The sequence below is a fragment of the Mytilus edulis genome, chromosome 7 (assembly GCF_963676685.1).
Source record: "Mytilus edulis chromosome 7, xbMytEdul2.2, whole genome shotgun sequence".
Classification (NCBI taxonomy): domain Eukaryota; kingdom Metazoa; phylum Mollusca; class Bivalvia; order Mytilida; family Mytilidae; genus Mytilus; species Mytilus edulis.
The window spans coordinates 29,435,504-29,463,204 of NC_092350.1; the positions used below are offsets into that span (position 1 = coordinate 29,435,504).

The 27,701-nt window shown below is 30.8% G+C and overlaps 1 protein-coding gene across 1 annotated transcript in view; it reads left to right on the forward strand.

Moving 5' to 3' along the window:
• The window catches only part of LOC139483071 (uncharacterized), an 81,414-nt gene that overhangs the window by 10,357 nt on the left and 43,356 nt on the right, over positions 1 to 27,701 (forward strand). Inside the window, exons 8-16 of the mRNA XM_071267099.1 lie at positions 6,097 to 6,155; positions 6,617 to 6,735; positions 7,498 to 7,591; positions 7,998 to 8,109; positions 10,182 to 10,356; positions 11,709 to 11,898; positions 13,623 to 13,831; positions 15,526 to 15,644; positions 20,561 to 20,781. Of these exons, the coding sequence (XP_071123200.1) occupies positions 6,097 to 6,155; positions 6,617 to 6,735; positions 7,498 to 7,591; positions 7,998 to 8,109; positions 10,182 to 10,356; positions 11,709 to 11,898; positions 13,623 to 13,831; positions 15,526 to 15,644; positions 20,561 to 20,781 (1,298 nt within the window). The remainder of the gene's footprint in view (positions 1 to 6,096; positions 6,156 to 6,616; positions 6,736 to 7,497; positions 7,592 to 7,997; positions 8,110 to 10,181; positions 10,357 to 11,708; positions 11,899 to 13,622; positions 13,832 to 15,525; positions 15,645 to 20,560; positions 20,782 to 27,701) is intronic.

A 27,701-nucleotide genomic window follows, 5' to 3' on the forward strand; every position in this document is an offset into this window, starting at 1 on the left:
TGATTTTATATTGAAATATGGTTTCATTTGTATCACAAATAAATTATAAACATTCAGATTCTAGAAGTAAAAGCTCAGAGAAGCCTAAGATGAAATGACATAAACAGGGGTTCATACAAAAATGTTGACCACGATTAAACGAGATAAACATGTTTGTTTTTCTATTTTGTATGAAGTACAAATGTGTTATTCATAGATACAAAATTAAACACCCTGAACACACTTTTGGCTACATTTTTTCAAAACAACAGAATAATTTGGATTTTATTTCACATTTCTTTCACATGTATGTTCGTCTGTCATATTTCTAATTTGTTTTTTTGCGGTCGGGGAGCAGGGCTTGGGCTGGAAGGTGTGGTTCAAGCTTTACCCAGTACATAATCGAAGTATATTATTTCGGTTGTCAAAGAAATAATATTCAAGAATCAACAACAAAAGCAATAATGACTTTTTTCTCAAGGAGCTGTGTATTTTGAAATATCTAATAATAACCTTTTATCGTAATGGAAATCATACATCATTATTGATAATGCGTAGATACATTATGTTCTACTGAGCAGACATATCTTGCTTAATTTACATGTACCGGTATATGTCCTTTCATGTGTTCATATTTTCTCTTAAAATGTAAAACAAATCTGATTCGGGAAAGTTATGTACTTTTTTTTCTAAAAAAGAACATATCTAGCTAACTGGTGATATAATTTGAACCTCTTTGTATAATCGAAAACATTTACAGGATAAAGCGATTTACGCAATAAAATATAAAAGATAAATCGTGGTTACTTAGAATGCATCATGAGGTTTATAAATAAAGGCAAAAGAAGTACATAACTGTTTAAAAGTCATATGTCGATTGAGAGAACACAGACGCCATTATACATAGAAACGATTTATTTGATACCAACTGCCATATTCCTGACGAGGTACAAGACATTTAAAAAAAACATGCTGGGTTGAACCTGGTTTTATGACTAACCAATCCTTTAAAAAAAATTGCTTAATTTAAAACACTGTGTGACGGGAACGCAAGAACACTCATCACAGAGACAAACGCACAGAAATAATAAAGAAGTCGTAAAAACAAATAAAAACCAGAATAACAACGACTAGAATTGTAATGATGGGTCACCTATACATTGTTTTTTAATTCTAATGTGCTTTCGTTGAATTTTATAATGGTTTCACTATATATTATTCGTACCTGTTCGATGAAATTAAGAGTTATGCAACTGTGTGTAAACAATTAACAGTGGCACTGTCAAAAGCGGTTCCGGCATGAAAATACGGATATTGTGTCATTTGAATTTGCTTGTACAAAGCGTTTGTATTAATTTTGTATCAAGAAATATATCTCCCTCGCGCAAATCTCTACGAAGCTGTTTTATATCTAGGACGTGTCTTAGAATGGTCTTAGGACACGTTTTTGTCATATGTCAGGTTAACGAAAGTCTTCCTTAAATACGATATTTCCTAAATTTGATCCTTACGGTAGGATATATATATGCTTAATGTCTGAGGATTGTCTTATGATAGCCACATGAGACATAACGACGTTAAAAACAACAAATACATCCTTCCATTTCTATTGGAAGTATGTTTATTTGTGAAGATACTATCCTATGTTTTCTCCTTGATATTATTCGTCGCAACAATTGACAGCTTGCTGAAAAATTGACATATGCTAATTTACTTCGACTAGCAGAATTCAATGATATTAATGATAATTTACTTCATTAAAACAGGATAGCATTTTCAGTTGTTAACAATATTTTCATGAATTATATACATGGTAAACAACATAAAGTGTGTATTCAATAATAAATTGACTGGTACTAATTTAAAAATAAAACTATTAAATTGATATTAGAACTAACTATTTTTCAATATATCTTTTTGTACGTTTTGATTAATAAACTCTTCGTTCATTTGATAAGGTTTTAATTGTTAGTAAAATGTGCATTTAGTGCAGAAAAAATGACATTGTGAATGTTATAAACCACTTTATGTTTTCATCAATACAGTGATTATGAAAAGTCACTTTGCTTTCAACAGGTATATTACTAATTAATCATAATGTCTTGGTTTTTTTTATTACGATTTACTTGAATAACAGAGATGATTTGGCACAAACAAACCATCAGCAATAACTTTTGTTTTGTTACAAATGTATTTCTTGTAATTGTTTAGTTGATAAAGAGTTGCAGCAATTGCAAAAATATGTAATACATAACGACAGAAAAGCGGTAATTTTCCATGTGTTCTTAATAAATATAATATTTATTGAAAGAAAATTCCGCCTTTAAATGTATATGTGCAGTTTTTTCTCTTGGAAGACATTTCTGATAAATAACATATGAACGTAACACGACATACGACATACAGTTATTGTCAACAGAAACATTGCTAAGAAAAATACTGAATATCGCATGAAGCAGTACATAAACTCAACATAGATACCATGAGTAATATTTTACACTTACGCCGACGCGCGTTTCGTCTACAAAAGAGTTATTAGTAACGCTCGAATCAAAAATTTTTAAAAGGCCAAATAAATTACGAAGTTGAAAAGCATTGAGGACCAATGATTCTTAAAAGTTTTGCCAAATACAGCTAAGGTACTCTATTCCTGAGGTAGAAAAGCCTTAGTATTTCAAAAATTAAAAAGTTTGTTTAACTGTTAATGTATTATTATGAACATATCAATGATAACTCAAGTCAATACAGAAGTGCTGAATACCGGGCTGGTGATACCCTTATGACTGGTATGATAATATTTCAATTGCAATGCAATAAAACACGCCATATCTCCTTTGATATTACTCTCGATGTCTTGTAGAATTCACAACTTAGCAATTTTAAAATATATGTACCAACAAAACGGAAGACTATAAGTGTTCATTGCATAATTAAGTTGTTTGCATATACATATTCAGAACAAGAATGAACGAATGTTACCCTACCATGACACATTATTTTGACTCCGGATCGACAAATCTTTGCACTTGACTTATTATCGCAAGATAGTCATATTTGTTGAAAACCGGACAAAGATTGACCCAACAGTTACCGCACGCGATCCAAGCACGCTGCGACAAGTTCAATGATCTATGCCATTTATAAATGTTGACTACTGTGAAAATACTTTTATTTGTGGGGAACCAATTTAAGTGGTTTTCGTTATCCACGAATTTAAGTGTCCAACGAAATAAAACAACCGTTGTCCAAATTAAGACACGGAAAGAATCTTATGTAGATTTTACTACTTATGTGATTTAGAGAATATATTGAATATCTCCAAAATCTGATCATGAGAATACTATAATAATAGTCACAGGGCAAACGCACTATGTACTACTACTGTAGCCAGGAATAAACCCATTCAATCTTTAAAACCCTAAACTGTGCAATGTTTGATCTTTTTTATATTCTCATAAACAAATATTTTTGATCGATGAAAGTCAAATTTCCAGTATTGATATGCTATGATACAGTGTTCATTTATATCCTCATATTCTCGTACGTAAGGGAAATAATAATTTCATGCTACATTTGCTTTTGATAAGAATTATTTAACATTACAAGATACGTTTAAAGCATTTGTTTATGGAACTGTTTTCTTTAGGTGACATGTTGATGGCCTAATTAAATCTTTTGATGGTCTTAGGGTACATTGGTGTTGTTACAACTGCACGGGTCAATGTTTACTGTGCAATTTTCTTCAATCCAGACAATTTGTAACCTTCGTTTCTAATGGCTTATTTTTTTTAATTGTTTTTTTTAAAGAAAACTAAAATCCACGAATTTAATAACCCACGAACATGTAAATATTTCTCAAACCACGAAAATTGATACCCACGAATTAAAGTACTATCACAGTATACAGAAACTTGTACATTAACATTAATCCATATTTTTTAGTTCTCAAAGAATGAATCTTTTAAACTACTAAAATCAAAATAGAGATTGAAATACATACTAAAATTTCCTTTTTTATGTATAATTATTTAGGTTGAACAAGGAGTTTCAAATACGCCTATATCCCGCATATATAAGATTTAAATGACTAGCATACTTTATAATTTACTTCAACATACTTTTGTCAGAGGAAAACGTCATTGCTGATATTATTTATGCAATGTTTGGCGTTTATAGCTTCTACAAAAATGTAACATTAAGTTAAGGATATGATTGAACATTTAATTGTAGTTTTGTTAAATAGGATCCCTTTAATTTTCTGTAAAGTTTATGATAGCTAGGGTATGTTGTATATTCTTGTCTGTGAGTCTTTCTTCTCATAACAATTTTAAATTCTCTATACGATTATATAGCGAACGAGTGTTTCATCTGGACAATCAAACTAATACGTCGAAAAAAAAACATGTATATGAATAAAAGTACACAAAAAACAAAATAGAAATATAAAAACTGAGCAAGACAAAAACCATTAAAAAACTGGTGGAGATGGCAGGTGCTCAACAGTGTAAGCAGATCCTGGTACAAATATGGCACCTGGCATTATCTGTGACACATATATTTCATATATTATCGTTCATCAAAATCTTTTTGGTGTTTCGGTGAGGTGTGTTGGGATGAGGTCTTGAGTTGATCCTTTGCTATTTCAAATTAAAAATAGGTAGCCCCTTTTCTAAGAGCACGATTTCTAGGAGTAATAGCAAAAATAGTCGGTACGGAATATGTCCGGGTAGGGTGAGATATATCCCCGAAGAGGTGTTACCTGTGAACTAGTAGCAAGTTAATAATATTTGATCAGTGTGTGTGTCAACAATATATTCAGGTTTATATTCATCTTCCCGTCCTATATCTTGTTCAAACTACATGTGTAATGCACACTTATGGTTTGACATTCATTTAATACTTATATACATTTTAGCGTTGCGCAGGAACGTAATATTTAACATGCAATTGAAAAAAACATCGAAAAGGAAAATATAACTGCACGTTTTGTACATACAAATCTTATTATCTTTCTTTTCTTGAAATATAATAATTTGAATTCTGGTATACTACTGTTGCCTTAACTTGATACACGACATTCAATAACTTCGGTAAATTCTATAAAGTGCTTTTAATAAAATGGATAGATTGTTACATGTCAATGTCATTCTCGTTAATAAAAAAAGAAAGCACAGAAGCAATCTTCAATCGAGCACACCTTCCAAATAATGGGATTGTTTGATATACATTTTATAGTTAATGTATAATAATTTCACTTTACAAATGTAAACGATAGTTTGTATCTCAATTTTCAATTTTATCGAGAAACAAATTATGACAAAAACTAGTTTTGATATTTACTGATAGTTAAAACATCCTTCTAAAAAATAGTTTGCACATACAAAATTAAAATAACAAGATAAACAGACATGAAAAAACGTCGAAAAACGAAAGAATAAGTGTTAAAAAATTGGAACCTTTTGAAATGATTCTCAACCAAATAATTTCAAATTTTATATAGTATATATACAACATGCAGTTATTAATGAATAAATAAAAGACTTTCTTCGCCTGACTGGTACACACCAGGTCCACCTTATGCCGATAAAATGTAACATCCATTTCTTCCGTTAGTTACTTTTCCCCCTGAAGAAAAAGTAAAAAATAAGTATACAAACGATATAATGATAGGAAAGAGATACATATTTTAGAAAACGTATTTATGCGTGATTTAGTGCCATTGAAAGTTAAGCGGGTATCTGGAGAACCTCGCGAAAAACGAAGATACTTGATTTCTATCATTCGTCGTGACTTAAAACTAATTGATATGGAAAACAATACAATGTATAGTTATGATAGTATTTGAATATTTTGTAAAACGTGTGTGCTTTAAAGATCAGATCGTGTTTTTTTTCAAAACAACATTTATTACAAACAAAGTATTCAACGAGTAAAATATGTGTGCCCTCTGTGCTCTTCTCGAGCCGCTTATATTACAATGTAATTTGCCGATATAGGTTGGTTTTATCGAGTAATCTCATGGCATTGACAATTTATGACAAGATATACATGTACTCTTATTATAAATCTTAATTTTGATTTTGATATATTTTTTACATGCTGTGTTTTTTGTTTCAGTTCTGATCCGTTTGTAAATATGAGGAAAGTAAAATTTGTCAATGATTTTGACAAAATGTGTAAGTTCGATATAAAAATGCTTGAAACATGTTGTTTTCTTATTAGATTAAAATAACTTGTTCAAAATAGACTCATCACAGATACCAAGATTAAAATTTTGCATTTGCGCGTCATAAGTGATATGCAGCCTAAAAATCTATGTTATTATTTTTCCAAGTTCGTATTTTTGTTATTATCACTAAGACTATTTCATATATTTCCGTCATAACAAAAAGAAAAAACAATGAGAAAAAAGGTATAAATTTAAATCAAAACTCATTCTAACAATGTTTTATGAAATGAAATAATGAAATAATGAAACCATTCTTACTAATGTTTTTTTTTTCTCTTTTAGATTACTTTATGTGAATACTAAATATGCCTAAAATTATTTTCATTCCTTATATGAGATAGTATTACTGTCAAAAGAGGACTTAATACATAAAAGATTCTGAATTTCTGTTACTGTTATATTTCATAGCAATTCCTGAAATGAGTGCATTATGTAAGGGAGAATTAGTCTTTGTTACAAGACATGAAGTGAAAGAGTTATATGTCAAACCAAAGAATGTGTCAACCGGCAGTATTCGCACTGATAAGGTAGTGTTCTACATATAGATCTACATATTCTACATATTTTCAGTGAAATTACACAACACTATCATCATTGTCGGATGTCAATATATATTCTACTCGCAAAAACATTCTAAAACAAAGGCACACTGCATGTATTGCTGTTCAGCATAAAGCGCATACTTTTGACTTTCCCTCTGATATTTTTCGCCCTCTTTTATATCAAAATGAGTATAAGACGGTCTCCTTTTTTATTGCAATCTGACGACCACGAAAAAAAATGTAAATCGGAAAACAAAAACATGCAGTAATATCCATAACAATATCAGGCACAAAGAAAACTTCACACATTTTATTTCTTTCTTGAATGTGAACAGTAGTACTGGATAAAAAGCCGTGTGTTAATCTTAAAATTGATAAAAAGTCTGACATTAACTTACCATTTGTTCAGACTTTTCAATTGATGAAAGACCAAAATTACAGATCAAGACCAAAATGTACTGGTGAAGATATTCACTACTATTGTATATTGTAAAAACAATAATTACAAAGTTGTATGATATTTACTTCGAATACATTCTGTCGTTGTCTTATAATGATATTCGCACATTATAAGATTTCGTTCTAGTTATATAATAGATGACATAAACTTTTAGTAGACGCTGACTCAAGTCTTTCCGCAATGCAAACTACATATTTGAATTGAATCTAGAGTAGTTGGAAACTTGAAGTGTAGTTTAGACCTGTCTATTTTGGAAACATTATTTTATGGTTATTATATTATTTCAGTATGAAAGAACAAGAAAGGGACACGTGAATGTGACTGAAATATTAAACGACATCAGTAGTAATATAACATGTATAAGAAATCAGCCTCCGAAAGGTATAATTAACTTATTTTTCAGATGACAAAATTAGCTCGTAAAAGAGTAATCGATTGATATGCAAATTGCATTATTCTAATATCGAAAATTGTATCAGTACGTACAGTTTTATCGTACATATTTAATTTATGTAATTAATTTTTCATATTAAAACTTTTATAAAGAAGAGGAGGAGAGGTAAACGTGTAAATGTCAATATGACTACTTATGCAAGACAATGCCACACACCAATCAGATATTGTCCGTTTTTTTTTAAAGCTTTCAATTGTTTTATGGAGCAAACAACAAGAGATTTTCAACAACTAAATAATTCTCGTTTTAATGGATCATGTATTGGAAGATACATGCATTGATGTCTTTGTTCTTTTTTAAAACATATGTCAAAATATGCATTGTTTTTTTAAGGTTCAACACTTGTAAATGATTGCTTCTTTAGAATCATCAGTTCGTTGAAGTTACTACAAGACGATGATATAACTAAGATTGCTAATGATTACTTTCAGCATCAAAAAGAAAAGTACGTATAAATATTCAAAATTCGACCAAAATGAATAAAATAATATTTGCATATCTTATACATCGTATAAGTAGAGGTTAAAACCCCAATGCCACCATACGGAATTTGACACTGTACTAAATAGCACTTGCCGCATATTAAGATATAAAAGGTCCTAAAATAAAAAAAAATAAAAATAAATGAGAAAGCTAACGGGATGATATATGAACAAAACAATGAAAACTTTTGAGGATACTTACTTTTCTACAAACAGATGTTCAATTCGAAAAATGATGCCTCTTCGGTGATGCCTCTTCGGTGATGCTCAAGGCCATAATATTTGAAAATTAAAAAACTTTATTTTAAAAAGGATCGACCAAATAAGTTTTTTTCTTTAGTATAAAATTATAGAAAAGTTTTTTTTAAAGGAAATTTTTTTAACACGAAATCTGTACTTATATACCAGTAACGAAATACTGACATGTCTTGTGTTCCCGCGTGTAAAAAATGGTAGTAATACGAAGAACGATACCGATGTGTCTGTACTTAAGTATCGGATTGAGCGCTTACACATATGTTAAACTTCGCTTTAGTATAACAGTCCTTTCCAAGTCGGGAGCCACTTTTTCAGTGTTTGGCATTGGTTGCTGCCTGTCATGTTAGTTTATTCTTTATTCTTTTGTAAAAAAAAAAACTGCTGTTTATTTTTCGTGTAGTCTGTTTCATGTGGCTTTTAAAATTGATATATTGTTTTGTGCTTTTTTGTTAAATATTTGTTTGTTTTGAGATTGTGACACAATGATGACTGCTGTATCCATATTTTAACTATTTTACTTATTATGTCTGCTTTGTTCAAGCATCATTGTAAATATAATGGAATTTGATGCGACTGTCATACAAGTGAGAGGTTTAGCGCTTTAACATCAGGCTCAATCCCCCATTTTCTACATTTGAAATTGCCTGTACCAAGTCAGTTTTATCATTTGATTTTGCCATTTGATTAGGGACTTTCCGTTTTGAATTTTGATCGGAGTTCAGTATTTTTGTGATTTTCTAGTTTTTTTCACATTTTGTTATGCCGGGGCCCTTTTAAACATCTATATGATTCTGGTCATCGATTAAAGCATTAAGATTAACTCATATTTCTTAAATCCTTTTTTATCACTCGATTTAGCAATAACATACATGTAACTGTATATTCAGAAATTATTTCGTGCATTTTTTATTGCATTTTTTGTCACTTTAAACTACAATGAAATTTTAATGTTTGCGATAAACACAATGATTCCTGTTTATTTATATGAAAAATTTCAAAATGCGACTTCAAATTATTGCGATTATAACCTTGTCGCATTGTTCGTATAATAAAAACATCGCAATAGTACAGCTCCTTATTACATTTATCAAAAATTTTCCTCAACATGTCATTTATGAATGTTTTTTATTAATAGATATATTTAAAAAGGGTATTTCGTTCACAACAATGGTAACAGGCTATGCCTCATATTTTTTTTTCAGAAGCAAGACATATGAATATAAAAAGTACATACATGCGCAATGTACATACTACAGCAGTGGAGCATGATAGGATCTACAATACAATGCAATACAATGCAATGCAATGCAATACAATCCAATCCAATCCAATCCAATCCAGTCCAATATAATACAATACAATACAATACAATACAATACAATACAATACAATACAATACAATACAATACAATACAATACAATACAATACAATACAATACAATACAATGCAATGCAATACAATACAATACATGAAAGTTCAAAAATAAATAAATAATACAATTGATCGACTCCTGTGATGTGAAATTTCTCTTCAAAGACCTTTTTTCAATTGATAGTAAAAATCTGAACCTAGCACAATGATCAGTAATTGGTAGATATTGGGAGTGAAAAGGGTGATTTACATTTTAATTCACAAGATGAGAAATTCAAGCTCTTATGTACATGATGTACCTCTAGTTTGTTGTTTAGAATAACTACGATAGTAGCTTATCTAACATTGCATAACTGTCATGGAATTATAACTATGTATTTGTATAATCGAATTGCAATTTTTCAGTAACGAGACACATTTTGAAACGACAGCGATAATGGTGGATGCTTTTGCAGTCTTAAACACAAACACCAGTCAGCAGTTGATTGTAACGTTAATCCTCCTAGCACCAAAACCCGATTACAGATTGTTACAGAGATTTTTTATTCATGTTTCAGGAATGGAAAAGCCTCCACATCAGGTATTACATATTGTATGCTTATTGACTGGGTATTCGTTGATTAGTAAGTGTATTGTCCCCCGAGGTGCATATATTGTCCTGAGGCGTAGCCGATGGCAATGGTTGTATCCGAGGGGACAATAAACTTACTAATCAACGAATATCCAGTCAGTAAGTGTTTTATTATATCGCAAAAGACAACAGACAAAAAAATGAGGTGATAAATCAACGCTCATTAAGGAGTGACTGTAATATTTTTTCTGTCTATGAAGAAATAACATTATAAAATGTGATGCACACTGAATTACCCACGTAGCGGGTTAATTTAAAGTATGCACCACATGTTTTATGTTATTTCGAATAGAAAAATATAATATTACAGTTATTTCTTATAGTTTAATTCTAAATTCCCTTTGTTACCAGAGTAAACCATCAACAAACGTTGATGACGTCACGGTAACATGACTTAATCATGTCTATGAGCTGATAAACTAAAGACGTTCGCCAATCAGAAGACGCGTTACATCCAAAATTAAATTATTGAAGGAATGACTGTAATATTTTTTCTCTCTATGAAGAAATAACACAAACAATTTGATCCACACTGAATAACGCGCGTAGCGGGTTATTTAACAGTATGCACCACATTTATTATGTTATTTCGAATAGACAGAAAAAATATTACAGTCATTTCTTATAATGTAATTCTAAATTCCATTTTAAACCGTAGAAAACCATACAAAAACGTTGATGACGTCACGGTCACATGACTTAATTATGTCTATGGGCTCATAACAAAATAACGTCAGCCAATCAGAAGATGCGTTACATCCAAAATTAAATTATTTATATATAAAGCAAAAACCCAACTATAACGTTTACTTCATAAATAATTGATCTAAAAAGTTTTACGTCGTGATATTTGTGATGCAAAACTTCAAGAATATAAATAATGATGTTTGGGAGACAAATGACTCTGGTGTATATCCTATGAATTTTATATTCGAATTCAATAGGATTAAACAAAAATGGTCTTATCGTACCGTTTTGTTTAAAATCAACGTCAAACATACCAGGCTTAATTTTTTCCACGCAAGGCAAGCGGTTTGTCTACAAAAATCTCACCTATATTTCAAAAATGACAAAAGACTAAACAAATTAAAGTACGAACCGAAAAATAATTGAAGACACACAAATCTAAACTATTTAGCCATACAAGGATAAGATAATTCCGGCAGTAGAAAATCCTTAATGATTCAAACAGCTCAGACTTTTTAACAGCTAAATTGTGCATGTAAGATATCAAAATGTTTGTTTTGAGAAATAAATACTCTAGAAATAATAATTAAGTAGTCTTTATTCATACTTTTTAGAGTATCACACAAGTATTAGAAGATATTGTGTTTCACCATGGAAAATTTACCAATGTATCATATGACCAAAACATTTACAACTGTGCAATGTTGACCCTGGGTTCTGTGGCACACAAATTATCTAAAAACGGACTGACAAAAAAAGCTATTGAGATCAGTGGGAAAATTAATCAAAAGCTTGGATTGCATGGTATGTAAAATTTATAACGCGTAACTGAATAAGGAGACTGTTTTGTGTGTCAATGCAACAATCGCTAGATTAAATAGTTAGTATAATCATATGCTAGAATGGACGTTGAATCAACATTGACATAAGACGAAATGCCAAAAGATTGAATATGAAGTTTTCTTGCCTACCTATGATGGGATTGATGCAAATACTGCTGTTTTGATTTGAAAACTTGCATGAAATTGGACTCTATGTAGCATAACGTTAATTGCTCTATATTCACTTAATGTATATCTAGCATAACATATTCGTACTCTGATACCTGCTTTAAAGACACATTAAAGCCAATCATTTTTTTTAAAAGCTTAGAAAAGTAAATATAACATAGCATGTTGTTCGCCATTGTACCTGCAGGAAGTCACCTTAAAATTTTAGATAACAAATGTCAATATTATTCGTACGCTTTACAAGTGTAACAAGATATATTATAATCGGAATAGTAACCTTTACTTTAAAAGAGGGAAGAAAGATACCAGAGGGACGGTCAAACTCATGACATCGAAAATAAACTGACAAAGCCATGGATAAAAATGAAAAAGACATACAGACAAACTATAGAACACATGACACATCATAAAAAACTAAAGAATAAACGACACAAATCCAAACAGTTATCAAAGATACTAGGCTTATAATTTAATACGCCAGAAGCGTAAAAAATGTCTATTCATAGTCTTTTTCATTCGAACTTCTTCTATTAAATGTTTCGAAATTCAAAACGAATATATAAATATGTCCAATCACAAAATTGAAAATGAAAAGGGAGAATGTGCATGTCAAAGAGACACCATCCCGACCAAGAGATATTGTGAGAATTCTTCTAGGTATCGAAAGAACTTTAAAAATTGCAAATCATATAGTACAAAAATTCTGGAGCATTTATTCAAATCAAATAAAAGATCTAAACAATTGCTTAACATTCCTTGTCGAATACGTAACTGAACATATTGAAAAGAGATGCATTAGAAAAATAGTACTTTATAATTTACTTATACAATGAATTATAATTTAATGCCATTTAAACATAGACAACAAAAGACATATGTAAACAGCTCCTTTATGTCAACTGTACAAACGTGTTTAAATGACAAGTAGTACAAAATAATGTATACAGATAATAAGTTTGCTAGATCGTATGATAGTTTTCTTTTGAGAGATTGTACTGGAGTTGTTATCACATTGGATTCCCATCCAGTACTAATCCGTAAATACAACCATAAAACAAGCCATCACGTTAAATTTATAGTTGAAGATAAAGAATCCAGGACAATGTGGCGTCATATTCCCAGTAATTTATATCACCAACGTTACTAGTTGACTTTATATTCTGAAGTCTATATATCAGGTACCCATTTCTTTTTTCAAAAAGGGTATGACATTAGTACTTAAAACATTTCCGACTGACATAGTTTGTACACTTTGTTTTAATTTATGTTCTCTTATAGTTTGGAGGAATTCCTATCTCTAGAATTATTCTTCTAAAGCATCTGATTTTTTTTACTTCGTGGGATTTTTTTTGATACTTGCAGCTTAAGTGTCATTCTCTGTTTGTTTGTAATACCCTACACAAAATGTGAATGTGTTAATTATTATAGCAATATATGAGTAGATTACTTACTTTTGAACTAGGTTTTGTCATTCGTTTAATAAGTTTTATGTACTATTTTAAATACTATATTTTTCAGATCCTTGGGTATACAGAAATAAAAGATCTTTACAATCAGAAGGGGAACAAATAAAATATGACCATCGTCGTGTTATACTGCTCGAGGCTCTTGGAAATGCAAGAATTGATCATTCGTTTGACTACATTATATCTCACATAAATTCTACTAACTCACCATGGATAAAAAGGGCAGGAGTTCATGCACTCAGGAAATATGAACATAAAAGTGTGAGTAATTTTTAAGGTACTTCATTAATGCAACAGGTGTTTATGTCCAGTTCGTTATAAAATTGCACACGCAACATTTTAACATTACTGATGAATTAAACTACACTATGACCAATTAACAAAGAAAAAGAGTTGCAAAATAATGATTTATTTGTTCGATTTGAGATTTTTTTAGACATTGATTTTCTAACATTGAAGTTGTTGAAAATTGTCGAGGTCGAACAACCATTATGCAAGGATCATTAGTGGTAATTCTTTTTATCTGTGATAAATATTGCCTCTTATCGTAATAGTGCCTTTTTTGGTTGCTTGATTGAATGACGTTTGCCTTTGTCGAGGAGGGGAGAATTCGGGCATATCACTCAGTACGATACTTACTTTGAATTTTAGCCTAGTTAACATGATAATTTGCTAATTTCAAATGTGTAATAGAAAAGTTTTTAATCATGTTATCCATATGATATAATAGAAGACCAGAACGCGTTTGTGTATTCATTTGGCACCTATTGTCCGGTGTCATTTACATTTTTCAAAGATTTTATTCCTCCTTATTTATTGCACCTATAAAATCAAGCTGACTTGATTGGTCCCTAAGGTGCCTCGATGTCTCGTTTTTATACAACCGCAAAAAATAAATTTAGGATTAGTTAATAGAAATCAATGAATTTTAACACAAGGTTTATAACCACTAAAGGAAGGTTGAGATTGATTTTGGGGTGTTTGGTCCCAACCGTTTAGGAATTAGGGACCAAAAAGGGGCACACCTAAGCATTTTTGTTTCGCACAATAACTTTAGTTTAAGTCAATAGAAATCTATGAGATTTAAACACCAGGCTAATGAACACAAAAGGAAGGTTCGGATTGATTTTTGGAGTTTTGGTTCAAATAGTTTAGAAATTAGGGACAAATCTAAAATTCAACTTGCTTTAATTTGATAAAAAAATTGAATTATTGGATTCTTTGATATGCTGAATCTAACCTAGTATTCAGATTCTTAATTTTTGGTTCCGTTCTCAAATAGGTCTACATTAAGGTCCAAATGGTCCAAAATTGAAATTAGTTTGATTTTAACAAAAAATGAATTCTTTGAGTTCTTTGATATGCTGAATCTAAACATGTCCTTACGGGCCCAATTTAAAAGTTACTACATCATAGATGCATCTATGGCTAAATTATAATAATTTTATTCATGATGTTTATGAAATATGCATAAGTCAATGGTTAAATTGTGATAAAAGTTATAAAAACTTAAAATGTAATTATGATGAAAACATTAGTTCTAGGTAAAAAAGAAAGATATCCACATTTATTGGTTTTTTTTCGATAATAATTTGTAATATTTTTTTTATCTGTAAGAATATCAAATCTTAATAATCAAGTCAATATAAAATATATTATTTGATTTTGTGTTTTTATTTTCAATTTGTTTAAATGCTCAGTAGCTTTTAATTGTCAGTGTTTTATTGTCTATAACCAACTGGATCATGTCAATATCAGATAAATATGAAAGCCATTACAACGCACAGAAAACCTTTGAAGTCAGTGTTGAGCTCCATTTATGGGTATTACATCTATGGTTTTAATTTGTTCCATTAACCAATAGTTTACGTGAGGGTTGTGTCTGTAGGAAGTTTGTGGTAAAAAAAATTTGATTGTAAACCTTTTTGATATCAAAGTGTGTTGCTTCATTGCAGGCAGCAGATGCTTTATTAAAGGCTGCATTATTCGACGATGACCATAATGTTAGATATGAAGCTTTGCTACAATATCAAGCTCATCCAAATTCGTCTGTTATACAACCATTGGATAATAGGTAATGTTACATATGGTTTAATGTTTCTTGTTTTCACTGGTTTATTATATGGCACATGTTTCTCAATATATATTTAGAATTTTTTCACTATGTTCACATATTAACTCGACGTTACTATTTTGAAAATATATAAGACTCCGTGTTACGAAAATATAAACATGCCCGCAATATCTTGTTGAAATTGCTGCTAATATTACATGTCGACCACCGGTGAAAACTTCATGCCGATAAAAAGGTTTGTTTTCCTTGAAGGAGTATGGTGTAACGCAGCAATATAGCTGTTCCTCAGTGATTTTTACCAATCTATAATAGTTCTTGTAATAAATCAATTGTTCTTTAATTGCTAGAAATTATTTCCTACGGGTCACTCGAAAGATTAACCGTTTTGTTATCTGTGATTTATCTAAAGCTGTGACCAGGTTTGAATTAAAGATATATTGCACACACTAAAATTTTATCGAAATCTATTGCAATTAACAAACAAATTTCAGATCGAAGGTGTCTTTTCGAGAAATTTGTATACTGCCTGCGGCACAGATTAAAAATGCAATTGAAGCTTTGTCTGTCATAATGTTAACGTTATCAGTTGTGGTGTAATAATGTAAGCAGACGAGATAAACTTGACAATTATGATTATATCAGCTGCTGAAGTGTGCCCTCGAATCTGATAAGATGTAGATAGTGACAATGTCGGTACATTGTAAGATTATAATCAGCAGTCGCAAAATGTAAAATAAGCATTGTTTCTTAGCGGTAAATATGTAACCAAGAACTTTACAATTATAAACATTCACAAACATGTTATATATTATCTAGACACGATAACTATTTCGCTTTTTTTCGACAACTTTTTTTCGTTTGATCATTAAATAATGATATAGGCATTAATCCCTAGTAAAATAATTTATCAATAATTTTGTATGATGAAAATTCAATAGATGACCCTATTTAACTGATAGGTCATGTATTCAAAATATTTCTTTATATCCTATTTTTATAGAAAACAAAAGCATTTCTTATAATTCCAGAGTGATAAAAAAGTATGTTATTTGTAAATGTTTATTGTGAAATCACTTCTATTCTTTCCATGCCTCTTCGATGCTTCTTCTACAACGGGGTTTTTACATCTTGATGATAGGACCTAAACATATAAGACTTCTGATAAAAAGTAAGATCACAAAAATACTGAACTTAGAGGAATATCAATTCGGAAAGTCCATAGTCGCATGGCAAAATCAAATAACAAAACGCATCAAAAACGAATGGACAAGAACTGCCATATTCCTGACTTGGTACAGGCATTTTCAAATATAGAAAATGGTGGATTAAAACTGGTTTTATAGCGCTAACCCTCTCACTTTGATGACAGTCTCATCAAATTCCGTTATATTTACTTTGTAGAGTAAACTAAACAGACACAATAAATAAAATAGTCAAAATAGTGGTACATCAGTCATCATCGTATAACAATTTAAAAAGGAACAATTTAACAGAACACAAAAAACATCTATCTACAAACATATTCATTGATTTGAGTGTCTGACGTCAGAAGATATTTTAATACGTACATAAATTTGTCGTTCAATGTGCATGCAAACAATTTTAAAATTTACATAGGCAATGTTAGCATATAGGGTTAAAAAAAATCAAAAATCAAATTTTAGGTCTCTTTTTAAGCAATTATTGAGTGGAACCCTTGAATGAATTTTTTTTCAAAATCTATTTATTTCAACTTTCTTAATGTATGTTCAAGACATATTATTTCTCTATGTGCTTTGTAGGGTTTGTTTTCCCAAAGAGATTAATAGATTGTATCATCCAGTTGTTTTTGTGTGTTTTTTTAAGTGTTTATTATTAAAAATTCTAAAATAAAAAGTGTCCTGAAGATGATATGTTTCCCACTTTTGTTAAGACTTGTTGAAACATAATCGTCACTATATTTTCAAGTTCTGTAACTCAGTATAATATTTAAAGAAAATATATTCTGTCGTGCAAATTCAAATCAAAATGTATACATACGGTAGCCCCGTTCCAAAAATCATTTTACGCACGTTGTGTCTTGAAAATAAACTCATCAAAGATACAAGGATTAAATTTTGTACCTTTGTGGCAGACGCGCGTTATGTTTGTAAAAGACTAAACAGTGAAGCTTGATTTCGACAAAAGCCAAAAAAAGAACGAAGTTGAAGAGCTTAGAGGACAAAAAAATCTTTAAAGTTAAGCCAAATACAGCTAAGGTGATATATTCCTGAGGTAGAAAAGAATTAAAATTGATAATGGAAATGGGGAATGTGTCAAAGAGACAACAACCCGACCATAGAACAGACAACAGCAGAAGGTCACCAACAGGTCTTCAATGCAGCGAGAAATTCCCGAACCCGGAGGCGTCCTTGAGCTTGCCGCTAAGCAAATATACATACTAGTTCAGTGATAATGAAAGTCTTACTAAAATCCAAATTGTACACAAGAAACTAAAATAAAAAATAATACAAGACTTACAAAGGCCAGAGGCTCCTGACTTCGGACAGGCGCAAAAACGCGGCGGGGTTAAACATGTTTGTGAGATCTCAAATTTCCGCCTATACCTGTAGCCATGTAGAAAAGTAAACGCATAACAATACGCACATTACAATTCAGTTCAAGAGAAGTCCGAGTCTAATGTCAGAAGATGTAACCAAAGAAAATAAACAAAATGACAATAATACATCAATAACAAAAGACTACTAGCAGTTAAATGACATGTCAGCTCCAGACTTCAACTAAACTGATTAAAAGATTACGTCTTCACCACATGAATATCAGGCACAATCCTTCCCGTTAGGGGTTTAGTATCACACCATCATAAAATATATGAGAACATAACCCGTATCATGAAAACAACTGTTTTTTTTTTTTTTTTAAATAAATGTGTTTAGTTCCGATGCAAAGACCCTGTAAATAAACTCATCATAGATACCAGGACTAAATTTAGTATATACGACAGAAGCGCGTTACGTCTACAAAAGACTCATCAGTGACGCTCGAATCCAAAAAAGTTAAATCAATATTAACGCCAAAATATGCAATTTTTAATGACCTGACAACAGTATCGTAACTATATCACTTCTAATAAGTCTATTTAAAGGTTTTGTTAGCTTCTGATGTGAATACTGACTATTCTGTGCTTTATAAAGAATATTTCCATAAAAAATGGATGTGAAATACCTGAACGTATAAGAAGTCTGCATAATGAGCTATATTTACGAACGATGTCCTTATACCGATGATAAAATTTACTAAAAGTTTTGACTAGTTTGTGCTATCGAAAACCCTGGTGTAATAGATTTTCAGTATTACATAAAATTTTCTCTTTCAAATCTAAAACATTGTTACAAACACGAGCGAATCGTACAAGTTGAGATATATAAACTCCATAAGATGGTGACAAGGGAACGTCGGCATCTTAAAATGGATAATTAACGATAGGAAATGAAAAATCATCTCTTTTATCATGAATTTTAGGATAATCTTTCCGTTAATGATATAGATATTAAGATCGAGGAAAGGGCAGTGGTCATTATTGGTATAAGCTTTATTTAAAGTAAGTTCAACAGGATAAATTTCTTTAGTATACATATTGAAGTCGTCATTATTGAGCGACAAAATATCATCCAAATATCTAAAAGTATTATTAATGTGGGTATCAGATGTTGTTTCGATGGGACTTTGATGATTTTTTGTCATAAATTGTAACTCATAGCAATACAAACACAGATCCGCAATAAGTGGTGCACAGTTAGTCCCCATTGGAATTCCGATAACCTGACGATATACGGAATCTCTAAAGCGAACAAAATGTTATCCAGTAAAAATGCAAGGGCAGATATCGTATCAAAGTATGTCCAAATGACATTATAGATAGTTTTTGGGTATTGCTACAAAAAAAATGACCTAAAAGAGTTTGAACATATATATTCACATTCTGACTTTTTAAATGACCATTTAATTAGGTGTGTGATATTTTTCTTAATGAGAATATAAGGCAACAGTGATGTATATAATAATGAAAATATCAATAATAAATCATGCCAGCTAGGGTAATCTTTTTGTCAGGTAGAAAACCTTCTTTGTTTTTGTTAAGATTCATATGGAGACCGAACGTTTAGCAATATATATTTTAGAAAAGAGACGCATCAAGAGATATTTTTGTTTCGTAAATTAAAATATTAAAGATTTGTGATACATTGTATCTGAAATGAATAGTGTCAATTGAATTCCTTCATTTTTTTCTGAATAATATTTCTTGCATACAGCCTTTTAAAGAAATATGTTAAGTGATGTGGTATCCCATTGTCAACAACCTCTTCACATTTTTATAATTTGACAAAAATACTGTTTAGAAATTGCTTTATAAGGGCAACAATAGTATACCGGTTGTTTCTTTCAATAGTCATTAATCGTAACGACCGGTAAACAATTTCGGGTCACAAGTCATAACTAGTACTAGTATTGAAAGAACTTATTCGCAGTTCAAAAGGTCTTTTACTGAAATTCCATGTTAATCGAACTTGTAAAACTCAACGGAAGAAACCTTGTAAATCACCCAGTGGTGCTTGAAATGAATTATCAGTATACGAAAATGTGTGTTGTTCTTTATCTAAACCATCTAAGATATGAATTAAAAACATTTCACAAGGTCTACTATTTCAATTAGTGCTAGTGGATAAATTGAATATATAATCTTGCTGATGATTTATCACGTTTTTTAATAACTGGTTTTGATGAATTGCCTTTTAGTAATGATCTATTATTTAGTTTGACATTTTTAACCTTTTTTTATCCTGAATTATGGATTTAAAAATTACCTTTCTCTATTAGAATACATTTTATATATTTTAAATATGTTTTATGTCTACCATCCTTTCTTTCATTCACAGGTATGCAGGAAACAATAGTGAAACAGTTGATCCTTATTCCTCAGATATCAAGCTGATAAGTCTACATCCTCGAACGAAAAGGGGATTTATTGACAAATTCATGAAAGGATTTTCTTTCAAAATTGAACCACCTGGTGTAAATTGGAAGAAACTTTTGGGTTCAAAGGCTGTTGGAGCATCATTTGGGATCATTATTGAAAATTACATTCATTTGAAGGCTGGTAGGTGCATCAATTAATTTGTTCCTATAGTCATAATGTGCAAAATATACGTTTACATTTTTACATTTCTTTTTCAATAGTTACACGTACAAATATCGACTCACAAACAAATCTAAAACTGGTATGCCAAAATTAGATACTGCAAAACTATGAGTACATGTAAAATTGTTAAATACAGTATCATTAGTAATTGGTCAACAATTTTTCGATAGATTCAACTGGGTTATGTTTAAAGCAATAACATAAATGGTATATCGTACATAAATAAACTCATCATAGATACCAGGACTAAATTTTGTATATACGCCAGACGCGCGTTTCGTCTACAAAAGACTCATCAGTGACGTTAGAATCCAAAAAAGTTAAAAAGGCCAAATAAAGTACGAAGTTGAAGAGCATCAAGAACCAAAATTCCTAAAAGTTATGCCAAATACAGCTAAGGTAAATTTGGTTCCATACCGTAGTAGAGAAGAATGAAAAGTTCTATGACTTTAGTCAAAAAATATGATGAATTTAAAAGACAATTGATATAAATATTTTCAGTAGAATACAATTAAATTTAGAATGTCCTCTTCTACAATTTTCAAATAATTGCTATCAAAAATTGAAAACAAATCTAGAAATAAACTTATCATATATACAAGGATTGAAATTTTATAGTTTCGCCAGACGAGCGTTTCGTCTACAAATACTCATCAGCGACGCTTGAATATCAAGGTGATTAAAAGGCCACATAAAGTACGAAGATGAAGAGCACTGAGGACCACAAATTCTTAAAGGTTTTGCCAAATACGGATAAAATAATCTGTGGTAGAAAAGCCTTATTTAGTCCAAAAATTTTATAAACTGTTAATTTATTATAATGACCATACCAAGAAAGAATAATGTTTTTATTTATATATATACGTGATTAAAACATAAGTGAAATATTTTAAAAACTTTAGTACCTGTATGTTGATAATATCTAACATTGAACATACATGTATGTATCAAATAATAATAATCCTTTAGTATTGATCTACAAATTGTTGATATATTTCTTTTATTTAGTTCGCGTCTAGAACACGCATGGCATTTTTCAAATTTAAGGGGCTCGCTGGTATAAACTTTTTTTTAAATATAGGATTTCGCTATTTTTTTTTTTTTTCTGTAATTAAAACTTCATCCTATACGTAATAGAAAAATAAAATAAAATATAAGGTCGCCGTTCATTTAAGCTCACAATCTGCCTTCAAAAGAAGCATGTATTTTTGTTAAGGTACTTTTTTCTGTTGAACTAATAGGAGAAAAAGGCAATATCGGAATAAAAAAAGAACTTTATTACAGAAATCGCTTAAAATTTAAAATAGTTTAGTTTAAGTACAGCTTATTTAAAAAAAAATAATTACAAAAAATATATGTCACTGATGAGTTGAATTTTTGTCACCAAAAGGCAATAATTTGTAGCTTTTTCAATGATATAAACAATTTCAAAGTCATCTGGGCCAAAACGAGTTGATTTTGGCTTGGATGGTTTGTGTACCATATCATGAAGTGACAACTAATAGTGAAATAAATAAATTTGTAATGAAAAAAAAAGTTTAAAGTTTTGCTTTTTTTTTTTGTACTCTCGATCCTCCTTAACGTTAAACAAAACATCAATAAATCAATCAATTTCCTTTCCAAACCCCTTTAATATCTCATGTAGGAGCAAAAGGGATGTTTCGGCATTATATATTTTATTTTTCTTCTCTACATACTCGTCCATCAAAATAACTTTTTCTTTGAATCTTCAAATTTGTAGTTGTTTCCGTATACAAGTTTTTCCTTTAATTGCAGTTTGTTTATATGTATTTGTGTCGTTATTTAAACACTGAAGTATTTCGGGAGAGCGTGTAGATAATGAAGAGTATCACCAAAATAATATCCTCGATTGAGTCAACATAGTCAAATTCTAAGTCGATTTTCCCCTTTATTCCCTTTCAATAATGTTTGTGACAAAAAAAAACTTATCGTGTAAAAGACTCAGCAAGACAAGAGTGTTTCTTGTTTTCAAATTGCGTTCTACTCCACGTTTCTTTTTGCATCGTATAGAAATAACAAAAAATGCTAAATCAAGAAAACAATTTGTAAGTTCAATAAAGTCTTTTATTCAATAGAATAATTTTACTTTAATTTGAATATATATAACAAGTCAAAAAGGGTACAACATCCTCAAACAAAAAAATCAAAAATGTCCTAACCGATCCAAGTTTGAATAAATATGTAGTTTCTGTTGCAATTGCCCTACCGTTGTCAAATTTGAAATATTATTCAAACTTGGATCGGTTAGGACATTTGTGATTTTTTTGTTTGAGGACTGCCCTCAATGCAGTTATAACATCTAAACTGTCACAACCTTTGGAAATTTAAAATTGTGCCAGTTCACATCGAAAATAACTATTTTCATTTGGCATATCTGTGTAATCTTTGCGCCGTGTTTGGAAATTTTAAAATTGTATCAGCGTCTGTGGCGTTCGCTTAAATTGTATAAATTTCGAGATTTAGAAAAAGTTTCTCTGTTTGAATATTTTTACATGATTCATTTGACATCGTGCTATTATTGAAGAAGGATATCAGTTATCCGAAATATCTAATATTTGTTCATTTTATAGTTATTTAATGGTGATGTTGTACCCTTTTTGACTTGTAATATATAACATTTTGTAGTGTACAGAATCATATTACATGATCCAGTGCCCTGTAAGATTGTCTAAAAATAGCAACAATCAACATTCAATCTATTTAAGCGTGGGTCAGTTTGTGAAAATAAACTGATACAGTTACTAAATTAAAATTATATAAATGTCTAAGAATATAACTTAAACACGCTAATTTATACATTAAAAGTTCTATTAGATTTTAAATAGAAATACGCAATATTTCGCTAAACAAATTAGTTCATCAGGCGTGTGCATCTCTCAAGGTGAAATCGGATGCATGACAAAAAAAAATTTGTGTAGCTTAATCTATACAAGATTTGAGGAAAAGTGTAACATATTGATTGATGTTGCAGAAAATGTGTTTGTAGCTACAACTACATGAAGTTGGAATAAAAGTTTAACACATTTATAGATGTTCGATTAATTGTATGAATTTCTATAAATTAATTTGTATGATTTCAAAATAATTATGGTTTTGATTTGCTTTTAAATCTTTTTTCGTCTCTCTCATTGAGTCCATCAGGTTCAAGAGTTCGTATCTGATGCATCCAAAATCTCTCTCTTTTTTGTCTTCCTTCTGTATCCCAATTTTGAGTTTTCTCAATGATTTGAAATGTGACGTTTTCAAAATCATTTCCTGCTCTTAAAAGGTGTCTTGTGATTGGGCAGTTCCTTTCTTTTGTATAAAATGACCGATGGTTATTTAGTCGGATGTTAAATGGTGTTTCTGTTTCACCAACATATTGTAATTTGCAAGTTCCACACGTCAGAACATAAATGCAATTTTGCGTTTGGCAATTTGGTGTTATAAATATGTTGTATTTTTTAATGTAAGATGGAATTGTTCTAACGTGTGATCTAAGATGGTAATCCACGAATTCAGATATTTTTCGGTTGGTTGGCCATTTGCAGATACTATCGGTCTTCCCGGAATCTCTTCTTTATGTAGTTGTGGGAGCAAGTAAAATCGACCGGCTGTGCAGGTTTCATCAGGGCGTAGATAGTCGTACGTGTCGTCTTCTATGTGTTGTTTTCTGTTTATGTCTGAAAGGACCTCATTAATTTGTTTACTTATTTCTTTTGTAGGATCACTTTCTAAATGTTTGTAAAATTTTGTATTTAAAAGCTGACGATTCCCTTCTTCAATGTAGTCGGTTTTGTTGATCACTACAACTGCACTTCCTTTGTTTGCTTGTTTAATAACAATATCATCACGGCTTTTTAAAGTATTAATGGCTTGTTCAGAGAGATTCCGTAAACGTTTAGCACTGACTGATGATTTAACTTCAGTTTTAATAGATGATATAAAGGATTCTAAATTGTCGTTCTTACTCCTTGGTGGATTCCATTCGCTTCTCTTTTTAAATCTTGGGATGCACTTGTCCTCTTTATCACTTTCATATTCCGAATCATTCATTCCGGCTTCTTGTGATTTTTTTTTGTGTCGCCTATTAAAATGTTCTTTTAGGCGAAGACGTCTGTCTCCAATTGTAGGTTGTTAATGTTTGCTGGTATAGGACCGAAGTTTAGACCTCAAATTAATGATTTTCTTCGGAGTTGGTTGATTCTGTTGACGACAGATTAACAACTAAATTATCTCCGCGGGGTGTGTCCGTTTTTTAAAACGTCTTTTTCTTGGTTGTTTTAAATCACTCTCTTTTAAAATATTATTTATATCAAAATTTTGAAAATTGCTGTTTAAGACCATCTCTGGTGAATTTCTTATGTTGCTGGTTTTTGTAATTTTGACTTTCTATTCTTTTAATATCTGATAATCTTTTTTTTTATTAAATCCATGTCTCCGTTAGTAATGGACATTGGTGGTTTAGAAAGCATTTCATTTATTCCAGAGTTGATTTGTTAATATGAAAAGATAGAAAAGGGGAGTAGAAGTTGGAGAGGCCGTAAAAAACAATTGAATAAAGTTTCGTCCCAACGTTTCATAAATCTGAAGGACTTTACACCCTGTGTTTGTGGTGTCAATTTTATTTTCAACCCGTTTGGTATTTTGTTGTTATAACAAGTGTGGACACAGATGAGTGTGGATAGTATGTTTGAATGTTTGACAGTGTTTTATGATAAATGTAGTTCTATGATTTTCCTATATGTGTTATTAACTGTGTTGCACGATGACAACCAACCTGAGCATTAGGAGTGTTGTTTATTTTATATTTAGTTTAGTTTTTATGTTCAAGACAGGCATGGAAGAGACACTAATTGCATTAGTTACCAAATGATTATGATACAATATGTTCCACATCTGGATACATTTTATAGCTAGGAGAGCAACACATAATAGGTTCAATTTTTCGTGATTTTTTTAAATTGGGAGATGATATCTGAGAACATGATATAAGGAGTCTGTAATTCAGTGGTTGTCGTTTGTTTATGAGTTACATATTCGTTTTTTCTTTATTTTTTGTACATAAATAAGCCTGTTATTTTTCTCCTTTGAATTGTTTTACATTGTCATTTCGAGACCTTTTATAGCCGACTTTGCTGCATTAGCTTTGCTCATTGTTGAAGGTTGTGCGGTGACCTGTAATTGTTAATTTCTATGTCATTTTGGTCTGTTGTGGAGAATTGTCTCATTAACAATCATATCACATCTTTTTTTATATGTATTTGCTAACTATTTGTATGGTTCTATTTATATATCTTTGTGGTGGCTTGTCAGTATCATTAGTAAAACACTTTAAAATGTTGAATTGATCCTCAGATTAGAAGACGTTTATTAGTTTTTAGTAATGACAATGCCTAACATGATGCTTGGGCCTGATGAGCTAGAAAGTAAGCTTCTGTGCTGTTTTTTTCTATCAATTCTTTGATAATACCTCCTTCAAAGCTGGTGAAAGCAAAACAAATTTAGTCAATGGACAAATAATGTTTGGTTCAAACAAAAAATAAAATGCTTTTATCTCCCTGTTACTTACATTGTACATAGAAATGATAATACTTTGAGACATCCTTGTAAATGAGAGTTGTCTGTAAAATCTTTATTTCACAAAGAATGAATTGCATAACAATGAACCGAGCTCAAAGCAAAGCACTTTAATAATACACTTAGACAGAGAGCTCAATCCAGTGATATAATTTGTACTACAGGTCCTTCATGAACATCCATCAACCAGAACCATATCTCAATAACATGCCATACTACATAAAATTGAGAATGGAAATGGGGAATGTGTCAAAGAGACAACAACCCGACCAAATAAAAAACAACAGCAGAGGGTAAACAACAGGTCTTCAATGTAGCGAGAAATTCCCGCACCCGGAGGCGTCCTTCAGCTGGCCTCTAAACAAATATATACTAGTCCAGTGATAATGAACGCCATACTAATTTCCAAATTGTACACAAGAAACTAAAATTAAAATAATACAAGACTAACAAAGGCCAGAGGCTCCTGACTTGGGACAGGCGCAAAAATGCGGCGGGGTTAAACATGTTTGTGAGATCTCAACCCTTCCCCTATACATCTAACCAATGTAGAAAAGTAAACGCATAACAATGCACACATTAAAATTCAGTTCAAGAGAAGTCCGAGTCTGATGTCAGAAGATGTAACCAAAGAAAATAAACAAAATGACAATAATACATAAATAACAACAGACTACTAGCAGTTAACTGACATGCTAGCTACAGATTTCAATTAAACTGACTGAAAGATTATGATTTCATCATATGAACAACAGGCACAATATTTCCCGTTAGGGGTTTAGTATCATAACATCATAACATATATGAGAAGAACATAACCCGTGCCATGCCAACAACTGTTTTTTAGAATAAATGTGTTTAGTTCCGATGCAACGACCTTATTAGTGACTCAATATTAACGCCAAAATATGCAATCTTTAATGACTTGACAACAGTATCGTAATTATATCCCTTCTTAATAAGTCTATTCAAAGGTTTTGTAAGTTTCTGAGGTGAATACTGACACCTTTGTGCTTTATAAAGAATATTTCCATAAAAAATTGGATGTGAAATACCTGAACGTATTAGAAGTCTGCATGTTGAGCTATATTTACGAATGATGTCTTTATACTGATGATAAAATTTAGTAAATGTTTTGACTAGTTTGTGATATCGAAAACCCTGGTGTAATAATTTTTCAGTAATACACAAATTTCTCTCGTTAAAATCTAAAACATTGTTACATACACGAGCAAATCGTACAAGTTGAGATATATAAACACCGTAAGATGGTGACAAGGGAACGTCACCATCTAAAA